This window comes from Stegastes partitus, unplaced genomic scaffold, assembly GCF_000690725.1.
Source record: "Stegastes partitus isolate 25-593 unplaced genomic scaffold, Stegastes_partitus-1.0.2 Scaffold1385, whole genome shotgun sequence".
NCBI classification, from domain to species: Eukaryota; Metazoa; Chordata; class Actinopteri; family Pomacentridae; genus Stegastes; species Stegastes partitus.
The window spans coordinates 86,147-97,471 of NW_007579116.1; the positions used below are offsets into that span (position 1 = coordinate 86,147).

Here is an 11,325-nt window from a genome sequence, read left to right on the forward strand (position 1 = left end):
TACAGTTCGCTGACTCAGAATAAACAGCTAACAGCTCAGATTAGAAGCCACATCAATGTTTCCCAGAGTTCAAGCTGCAGACACATCTCAACATCAACTGTTGAAGGAAACTGAGTAAATCAGACCTTCACGGCAGAACTGCTGCAAAGAAACCAATATTGAGGAAGACCAAGAAAGAGAAGAAGAAAACGGCTTGGATCAACAACACAAGGACTGGACATCAAGTGGAAAGCTGGACTTTTCTGATTCTCACACAAGGTGAACGTGTGAGAATCAGATCTGGTGAATAGATGATGTCTGCATGTACTGTTCACACTCTTGAGCTTTAAGGCGGAGCTGTGGCACTGCAGGGAGGCTCTGCTATTCAAGAGTTATTCAGACCTACCACATCATCCTGCAGTGACACATTACCCCATCTGGTGATTTAAGCCAAAACACACCTCCTGGCTCTGTAAGGGCTGTTTGACCAGGAAGGAGAGTGATGGAGGTCAGCATCAGATGATCACAGTCACCAGCTGAGATGGTCTGGGATGAGTTGAGGCCACAGTGAAAGAAAAGCAGCCAACAAGTGCTGAGCATATGTGTGAAAAGCTGCAGGTGACGACCTCATGAGGCTGGCTGGAGAATGACGAATGTGCAAAGTTGTTATGAAAGCAAAGGGAGGCGACTTCGAAATCGACAAAACACATTTTGTGTAGTTTCTAGTTTTTGTTTACTACATAATCCATGTGTGTTATTTCATAGTTGTAATATCTTCTGTTTTGCTTTGTTGATGGATTCATGACTGTTTCTGAACAATGTTAAAAGTGTAAAAGATGTTAGTACAAAAGGCTAAAAAAAAAAAAAAGCGCACACATTTTTGCATGAACATTGTTCCAGCAGCATTAACACTAAAGGAGCAGGGCACCGCGATAGCTCACTTGGTTGGGCTGGCGTCCCATGTACAGGGGCTAAAGTCCCCGACCCAGTGGTAGTGACTTCGAATCCGGCTCATGACTCTTTGCTGCAGGTTCTTCACCCATTGTTCTCCCCCATTTTCTCATCCCCCTCTTCCCTACACTTTCAAATAAAGGCACAAAAGGCAAAAAACCCCACAAAACTATAGGAGCAGATACAAATCAAATGTGTCCCAAAATATACTATAACGTTAAAATTATGAACTAATTGGTCTGTAAATGGATGCATAGTCAGTTTTGATTAGTGTGGTGTCTGTAAGTAAAAACCTTTTGATGTGGAAAATATTTCAACATTCCGAAAACTCAGTCTGTTATCTTTAAATGTTGTTTAATCATTCTCATGTCCACTGTATTGGAGCTTGTTGGACTTGAATTTAATTGTATTTATAACCATTCATTCAGCCATTCTGCCTGATCTGTCTGCGTTGTCATGCTATTCGGAGAAGAACTAATTAAAATCAGTGAAAGGAACAATGATCAAATAACAATCAATAGTAATAAGTATAGTTTTGGTGCAGTGGTTGCCACTGAGGCCTTACACTGAAGCATTTGCTGGGGCCTTTCTGTGTGGAGTTTGCATGCTCCCACTGAGCCTGTGTGGGCTTTTTGGGTGCTCCAGCTTCCTCCCACCTTCCAAAGACATGCATGTCAGCTCAACTGGTGATTCTAAATGAGCTGTAGGTGTGAGTGTGGATGATTGTTTGCAGACCGTGATAGTCTCACTCAGCGGATGTAGGATGCGGGCATCCCATGCAGATTCCACAGAGAGAGACCCCAGCATATGTTTTGCTCATTTCAGTCAGGTTTCACAATGGGAAACATCAACAGCAGCCTCCAAGATGTCCTCCCACACTGAAAATTTCCAGTTTTGCTGAGAATTGGATTGCGGTTATCGGCCTGAATGCAAATATTCCACCACAACAATTCCATTTTTTTTGAGTGAGCACCAAAGCTGCAGCCTTCCCTTAGCCCCATCTACAACAACTGTGGTTGATTTAAAGAAATACAAACAAGTCAGAGCGTTTATTTCCCCCTATTGTGTGATTGTGGTGCAGCCAGACCACTATGTTTTATAGAATGGACTGGAATAGCGAGGCTAGTCCTGTGATGAACTGGCCAACTGTTGCTGGGTCCCTGTCAGCTGGGACGGGCTCTAGTCTCTACAGGATGAAGTGGATATAACTGATGGATGGATACAAGTATAATTCATTTATAAGCTACATAACATATTGGCCATTTTGGAGTTCCATATGAGAACTGTCAGGCTGAAGGTGAGCATAAAGAAACAAACAATAATGGAATGTAGGTTGCAGCAAAACATAAAATTGTTGCAAATGTTATGACAAAGCGTCAACTCTGTCTCTGGATCTCCACGTAATACATTTCACCTTCCAGTGAATCACGGCGCTGTGCACTCTGAGTGACAGGCATTTTTCATTACTTACTGTTGCCATGGTAACCCCACCCCCCACTCCAGCCTTGAGATGTGGTGTTATTTCAGGCGTCCAAAGCAAACGTGCCGTTTGCAAAGATAAATGAAGAACGCAAGAGAGCAAGCTGCCTCCTGCTCTGCACTGCATGAACACAACCACAGCAGCAGCAGCAGCAGCAGCAGCTGCAGCAGCGGGACGACGTCCAGGCTCCACACTGACATGATGAAATGATACATTCCTCAGAACCAACACACATCAGTGCAAATGCTTATAATGGGGCCGAGTGTTGGTTACCTAACTTTAGTTTACCGGTTATTGTATCATTCTTTCCAAATGTTTCACCTCTTGAAACCCCACAGCTCAGAATTGTCTGTGATAATTAGTCACAGAGAACTTGTGATTCCTGCTCACACGGTTGTCGGTGTCACGGTTCACCGGAGTCAAATCAGAAATGTTCGCATGTTTGTTCTCCACATTACATTCATTTTTGTGGCTGAAAAATAATTACATCACTCATCCTTTTTCAAGCAGAAATAAAACATGCGATGGTTCCAGGATCTGCTGCTTTTAATTAGTTTTACTGAAAGTGGATTTTTTTTTCTTCTTCATTTTGTAATGCAGGTCACACAAACAGCTGAAAAAAAAACAATCTCCCTTGGAAGCTACAATGAAAAATTCTTTGCTTTGCTTTTAAGTTTTATGGACCGAACAATTAATTGATTCATTGTGGTTCATGAAATAAAAAGAGACTGTTTAACAATATAATCTGTTGTTGCAGCTGTACTTCATGAGGTTGTCTAATGTTTTATATGTAAAATCTTAATCTGCACATTCACTATAGCTGTCTGATAAACTGACCCCTTGAAATGCAGTCGTAGGCACAAAGTAGAATAAATTAAAAAAAATACACAGGTAAAGTACAAATACGTCACAGTTGTATTGTAAATTGTATCTGATAAACATCATTATTGTTAATATAACTAATAAATGCTTGAATAAATTCCTGAATAAATACAGATTTGTGTGTGAATGAAACATGTTTGTCGCTCTGTTTGTGATCTCATTGTGGATTTTTCCAAGCACCTTTTGAAACTGAATAAACATTGTCTGCAATGTGTGGAGCAGCTGTGGATTAATACTGGATGGGAGAGTTTCATAAAGCTGCCGTCAGTGTAGAACATACTTCAATACAAAAATACAAATCAGAGATACTTCTACTTTACATTGCTAGAATATTTTCTTTTAGTGCTTCTTCTTCTTCTGCTGTATGGTTGTGCTGCAGTACAATTTACAAATTACAAATAATATCCCCCCCCCAACCACAAACTATTAGTACAGAGAACAGAGAAAATGCTGTCATAAAACAATCTCAGAAATTTTATATTCATAAATTTATCAATGAATAAAGGCTTGGTGAAGACAGATAAAGCCTTTATTGTTTTTGCCCAAGTGAAACGAAATTGAATGGATGGATGGAAATAAATAAACAGGTAAATGAAAAAATAACTACATTATATAAATCAGACAAAAGTCAAATTAAAAAAGAATGAATGATTACTATGAATTGATAACTCCTTTGATATTTGTCATTTTTCATGTAAAAATGCATTTTTATTTCCCCCCTGCTTCTCAAATTCACAGCATTTTCCTTGTAATTGATTTTTTAATAAAAAATTAAAAATGATCAGTTGACAAAACTTAACATTTCAAGGTGTCCCTGTGTGTGTAATTCTGATTTCTCACTCTGAGTTACTAATCAAAGCTAATTAAGTTTAATCAAGAAATGTCGGCAGATTTATGGAATAGTAAAAAAAACAAAAAAAAACAAGTGCAGCTAAAACACGAGTGATAATGATCTAATGATGTTGTATATAACAGTATAACATTCACACGGGCCATTTTTATTGTACTTTTAATGCTTTAGGCACATTTTTGGAATTATACCTACATACTTTTACTTTTCAGTGCAGTATTTTTACTTGTAATAGAGTACGTGTGCACTTTACTTTTACTACCTTTACTTAAGGAAAGAGATGACCAACTCACTAACTGCTGAGGAGATCACAGACTGAACAATTAGTGAGAAAGGAGCAGCTGTGAGATCCACACATGTGAAGAGGTTCAGCTGATTAGGTGAGGGAGGAGTCACTCTGCTTAAGAAGGCTGCATAGAAAACAGTCTCTCTGCAACAATGGGGTCCAGGCTGCTTATTGTGTTTAGCTTTGTGTTTGCATGTGTCAGGCTTAGTGACGCTCGGCTCCGCAATGTGGGTGTGCCAACCCACTGGGGGGTCAAGCCTCAGAAGCCTGCGGTGCTGGAAGCTGAGCCAGCAGCAGAACCTGAGAGAGAGCACTCCAGTCAGTCTGTTCAACAAACTGGCAGCCTCCAGTCGAATGAGACACAGCCAACAGCTGAACCTTTGTCCTGGAAGTTTCCAGACGATCCGGTGGATCCGGTGAACAAGCCTCCCGCTGCGTTCAGACTGCCACAGCGGGCGGTGACCAACCGTGTTGCTGTGAGGTGTGGGGAAAGCAAGGTCCAGGTGGAAGTGAGTCAGGACCTGCTGGGCATCGGCAGGCTCATAAGGCCGGAGCACATCACGCTTGGTGGTTGCTCAGCCACTGAGGTTGACGACTTGTCTCATGTCCTGGTCTTTGAATCCGAGCTGCACGGCTGTGGCAGCATAGTCGTGGTATGAGGTTTTCATATAAATAATTCAATGGTTTTCCTTTTTCAGCCAAGTGATGTCAATCCCACTTTTTAAAAGGTTATTCTTCTTTCCTTAGATGACAGAGTTTGCCTTCATTTATGCCTTTGCGCTGGTCTACGACCCCGAAGTGTCTGGCAAAAGCAACATCATACGGAGCCAGCGTGCTGTCGTCGGAGTCGAGTGCCACTACCTGAGGTAAAATGAAATCTGAAGCAGCATGCAAAGACACTCTTTAGCTGCCATGGGGTACTAAAGAAATCCGCTTGCTGCTGTGGCAAATTACAGCAAAATTCTTATCACACCAGTGAGTCTTAGCATAAAGCAAGCGAGCTCGGTTTGTACTGGAGGCCCTGTGCTGCTGACGGTCTCGTGGTGAAGTCTGTTCCTATCAGACTGTGGTTCTTTTTACTTTAAACCTACAATAACTGCATGTTAAGCTTTCTCACCACCTTATTCACCCTTTTAGCCAACTCCTGTATCAACTATCTGGCCGTGTTGTCGGAGCACAAAGTCATTTGACCCGTTATCAAAAGAAGCTATACTATGACAACCTGAACTAACTGTACCTACAACCCCCTCAGACATTTCAGTGTAACACAAGAGGAAGCATACTTTGACACCTAAAAGCATGTCAGAGAACATGATCTTAACTCTGAATGAGTCAAATCCATGAATAACACTGACACTAGATGAGTGTTTTGCACCTAATCAGGCCATGGTGTGCTTTAATCACACCTAGAATCAGCAACTTCCTGTTCCATGCTGTTCTTGCAACAACCCGATGAAGCCCTCGTCTCATGAATGCAGCACATGAAACGATTTCTGCTGATAAAAGTTTTATAGCATACTGTGTACCACTAATGCAAATCTAAGATGAGCCTCAGTTTCTTGTAGGATTTCCTCCAGTATTTTTAGGATTAGTCAAAGCTTGGCCCGTGCGGACGCCAGTACTAGCAGGAGCTCGCCAAGCAAACTGCCTGGAGAACAGAACATCCTCTGCTTTGATGAAACCAAGGCATACATCCAAAGTCTGGTGATACTCCACATTTTTTCTTATCAACAAGTTCCACAAGAAGACCAAAACCAACAATGCTCTCATACAAGCAAGCATGACCTATCTTAATCCTCTCTGCTACAGACCTCTGCTGTTTTTCCACATTCTATTAAGGGCATGCTGAATGTGGGCACAATGTTTAGTTTAGAGTCAGAATTGTGTACATTCTGCTGCTGTAAAGTTTATTAGTCCACTTCTGTTTAAGTAGCATTTGATTTAAAACTACGGTTCCCAGCTGTTTCAAAAAAAAAAAAAAAAAAAAAAAAAAATCAAGCTGCACATTTGTCCCATTGAATAGGATGAGAGCTGCAGACAGAGTGAGAAGCTCTGAGCATTGAGAGATAGTTTCACCAGATTACATGTGCTGTGTTTTAACTGTTCATCCTTTATGTGATATTTTCAAAAGCAAGAAGAAAGTCATGATAGAAAAATGAAAACAATAAACTGTGGGATTTGAATGCTGTAAAACTTTTTCATGATTTTGACAAGATAAAACAACAAATGCTTCCTCATTCTCTGGTGGCAGGACTCGGTTAGAATCTGTGTGGGTTAAAGTAAACTATCCATGTCGTGTTGACTCTGCCTGTGCTCTGTTTTGATCCAAGTGTACGTCTTCTTTCTTTATGCAGATTTATGGCCTCTTTTTGAAGTGAGATGAGTCTAATGGCAAGAAACTGGACTCAATTTAAGTTTCTCTATTTCAGGAAGCACGGAGTGAGCAACAGCCTTCCACATCCTGCCAGGATGCCCTACAAAGATCTTGCGGAGGCTGAGGAGCAGCCGTACTTCTCTCTGCAGCTCATGACTGGTGGGTTCTAGGAATCACTACAGAATAACGATAGCAAACACAGCTTTGTCAAATATTAATGTAATTTTTTTGCCTTAGATGACTGGAGGTTTGAGAGAACCTCCAGGAAGTATGCCTTGAGAGATACCATCAGAATGCAGGCATCGGTCATGCAAAGCACTCGTACACCCGTCAGACTGCTGGTGCAAAGTTGTGTCGCCACCCAAGGGCCAGACTCCACTTCTGAATCAAGTCGAGCTTTTATAAAGAACAGTGGGTGGGTTTTGGATGCAGATAAGCATGAAAAAAAAACAGGTTTCTTGGGATGTTAATCTTGATTTTTTTTTTTCTTTTTTGGGCAACACAGGTGTCTGGGGGACAGACACACTGGTTCCAGGTTTGTACCGCAGTCTCACCCTGATAAGCTGCAGTTCCAGATAAAGGCCTCCAGCTTTGGTCCACAGAGGATGGTATGTGAAATAATTTCTCCTGATAAACAAAGTATGCAGCCTGATTCTCTGAGTAAAATGAGCCTGCTTCTAATGTCAACAGATGTACATCACGTGCAAACTGAAGGCCATCCCAGCTTCCTCTCCAGTCACCATTGAGCACAAAGCATGCTTCTTTCATATGGGGTAAGACAACATTTCTGAAACTCTTTGATTCCTTAACTGATTATCAAGACGGCTTCTGTGACACCAATCCTTTCCTCAGTAGGTGGAGGGAAGTCAGTGGTAAGCACCAGTTCTGTCCCTGCTGTGAGTCCACCTGTGGAATGAGGAAGATTCGAAGTGTGGATGCAGAGACAACCGGTAATGAACATTAGCAGGAAAGAACAGAATGCTTGATTCTCTTCTCTGATACTAAGTGATTGTTTCTGTTCTTTAGAGGAGAAGAGGGAAGCTGAACTGACCCTGGGCCCCATTGTTGTAGAATAAGATTTTCTTTTTTTCTTCTTTTACATATTTTGTTAAACAATAAAGGTGATTTTTTTTTAAAAAAAAGAAAAGTTGTCTGTGTAAAATGACAGTGAAGCAACATGACAGCCAACGTGATGTTTTCATGCACACACACAACTGAAAGCAGTTTAGTCTCTATTTTGTAATCAACAAGAACTGATGGTGAAACACTTCACAGAAATGAGGTTTCAAGAAGTTTCTTTTTTATTTTAAGGAATTGATTGCGATAACCTTCCATGAAGCCACAGGATGTTGCTAACTGTCGACACAAGCATGGAGAGGTTAGTGGTGCACATCCATCCATTATCTATACACCACTTAATCCTCACGAGGGTCATGGGGGGCTGGAGTCTATCCCAGCTGACTTAGGGTGAAGGCAGGGGACACCCTGGACAGGTCACCAGTCTATCACAGGGCCAGACTTGGAGACAGACAACCAAGCACACTCACATTCACACCTATGGACAATTTAGAATCAGTGGTGCACACAGACAGAAAATATATTCTTCATATTAAAGGCAGCAGAAGCCTGAGTTTGCTGGGTTCATTTCTGGACGTCACTGATCCATTAGACTTATTCACCTTTAATCAACATGCAATGTTTTCCACTTTTCCTAACTCTAAAAGTCTGCATGCACTGTTCTGAAGCTTAGGGCTGCTTTCGATTACAAAACGAGCCAAAATGTGTGAAACCAGGATGGATTTCGTGCTTCATGCCACGTAGATGTTGCGAAACGAGTCCCTGGTTGACACAGCCTCGTCTTCCAGCAGCTCTTGTGCAAGTTCCCCAAGAATAGATGAATCTTAAAGAGCTCATATTCTGCACATTTACAGGTCTATTTTATTTTTACAATCTGGTAACACATGTTACATGCTTTAGTCATCAATTTATTTTAATTTTTTTTCTCATAATGTACATTGCTGCTGCATCTCATCTTCTGTCACCTTCTTGGTTAGCAGACTTCACAAAAACATTGGTTATGTAGCCCTACCAGAAGAAACCCTAATGAGGAAATATTGGACTAGGATGCAGCTGCTCATTCTTTGTTTGAGGGCCAAACTACCCACCAAGCATAGCTGTGCAAACGTGTTACATGGCGACACAGATAAGTAATGGACTGGGCTGCAGATATGGAGCAGTGTTTTCTGCAGGGAATAGCTCCCTTTGTTGTGGACTTTGAGCTATGTACGTTTGCAGACCTTTCACATGCACAGAAAGCAGATATACGACACACTGAAGGAAAAAAGGAACCGAAAATCTAAATTTAGCTTTGAAACTGAGAGCCCTACCCCATGGATAGATTCCTGGATGAAAGGCTGTGTTTTTATGGAAACAACCACTGGCCCTAAAAATGTTACTTCTCTTTCCAAACACTTTCCACACCAGTTGGATGGTGCTGTAAACACACTGACATGGCAGCGGTTCGGCCAAACTCTTTTTTGGAGCAATGATACCGAAGTGCATGAAGATGATGGATCAGACCAAAGTTGGGAGGAAATGCAAATTAAAAAAAAAGGTGCAAACAGCTTTCAGAATCGTTCTATTACGTAACACTGAATGGTTTGATATTCACTCAGTATAAACATCAAATAGTTTCATTAAACATATACTGTATTTCAAACTTTGAACAGGTTTTTTAAAAAGTAATTATAACTGAAATAAAAAAAAAAATAAAATAAAAGGTGAACCTCGTAGATTTACACATCAAAGCTGGTGGGAGCAACAATGAATTTGTGAAAAGTTGTGTAAAGCCTTTAGTGTTTGCAGGGGAGCTGTTTAAAGTCTGATAAATGCTCTCAAGTGTCACAGTCGGTGTCAGTTAGCTCTGAAGACTACAAATTTGACAATCAAAAAATGTGGGGGCGTAGAGTTACAAAGCGGTGAGCTTACCGAACCTTTGTATCCCACCGCTCGTGTCTGCTGGAGGCTACATGCTGCAGGTTAGATTAGCTGCCACGAGTGTTTCCTACAACCAGAATGTCAGCAGTCAAGTTGTCTTAGGTGTCAGGTTTTGACGAGAAGAACGTGTGGAATAAGAAAGACAATACCTCTGTTTCTACTGATGTTTTTTTTTTTTAAACTTTCCAACAAAGCCAAATCTGTGCGGTGCTCCTTCCGAGATGGCCTGATGAGCTAAAAGCTAGTTTGCCTGACTTCTAAATCAGCGGCCACATCTTTGGTTTGCTCGGTGATTCAGACAGATCAGATGTTGTGCTCACTGACAGCAGGTTAAAGAAGGCGTCACCAATCAGAGCTTAGTTGGCAGGAAGAAGAATGCTGGTGTAATTTTTCTGTGTTTGCAAATTAAAGCCATGAAAAGGAATGACAGAAAAAATAGCCCAAAGAATGACCACTGGCAGGAATCTCCCTAGTGCTTAGAGCAGCACAGGAATGGAACTCATCTTGTCAGAATGTCAACTTTAATCTTCTAGTGTTAAAATGCTGGCATATCTTCAAATTCTAAACCTTTAAATGTGCAGAATAGTCAAGGATGATACATTTTTGGCTGTCAAAATGTCTGAAGTCTGAATCTGTGCTGAGTGAGGACAGTTATTTCTCACGCTGAAGCTCATCCAGACATGACTGTCCTCTGTAGGTGTGGACAATCCCACAGTCGGTCCCGTTGAAATCCTCCGCCAGCAGAGGACCAGATCCAGCACAAAGTATTTTCTCTTGTTTTTAGTCTTCTCAGTTCTTCCCAGAACACTCTGCCTGCTGATTGTAGGAGGTCCTTGTCAAACAATGTCAGGATTTCTGGGAAATCTCATTCATGCTGATGCCCACGTTGTTGACAAGACTTCTCTCGACAACATCCTTTTACTCTGCGCTGCTTTGAGTTTTTCCTGGAGAGCATATGCTGTAAATCTTCCAGCAGCTGCTTTGCTTTTCATGTGTGCTGCTCAGAGCATCACTTTAGCCTCAATCATATTATTGGAAAGCTCTGCAGTTTTCTGCAGTTTTTTGAAACTGCAGCTTCTTCCACTCATCTCACAATTGCATTGCTCATCGGTGTTTTCCTCCTTCACCATATGCTTTAGTTTACCAGTGAAAGTAGGTATATTCATTTTAAACACGAACAGCGGAGTTAGATATTCATTTTATGGTGATATAATCAAGCGTTTGAGTATTTGTATAGCAACATCTGTTGTGTGTGCGCGTGTGCTGTCTCTTTCATCTCACCCATGGGTCTTTGATATGCATGTGCAGGTTTCACAGAAACACCTGCCAAGAGTTCATGTGTTTGGCTGTTTTGCATCTAATCACAACAGTAGCGCATAGCACACGATCAGCCTACTGCTGCCTTTACTGGTGCTGTTGTTTCATGTGCAATTATATGAAAATGAAATCACTCTTGGATGGTATTTGGCTGTGAATGAATAATGGAACATGGAAGCAAACATTCATGGGTGGTGTTTGTAGACATT

The 11,325-nt window shown here is 41.3% G+C and overlaps 1 protein-coding gene across 1 annotated transcript; it reads left to right on the forward strand.

Moving 5' to 3' along the window:
• Nucleotides 1–4,580: 4,580 nt before the first annotated feature.
• Nucleotides 4,581–7,894, forward strand: LOC103370204 (zona pellucida sperm-binding protein 3-like). The gene is made up of 8 exons (XM_008299172.1): nucleotides 4,581–5,081; nucleotides 5,176–5,294; nucleotides 6,858–6,961; nucleotides 7,040–7,217; nucleotides 7,308–7,410; nucleotides 7,493–7,575; nucleotides 7,655–7,752; nucleotides 7,829–7,894. Exons 1-8 carry the CDS (start codon nucleotides 4,581–4,583, stop codon nucleotides 7,876–7,878), a joined length of 1,236 nt encoding a protein of 411 aa, XP_008297394.1. The 3' UTR covers nucleotides 7,879–7,894.
• Nucleotides 7,895–11,325: the final 3,431 nt, after the last annotated feature.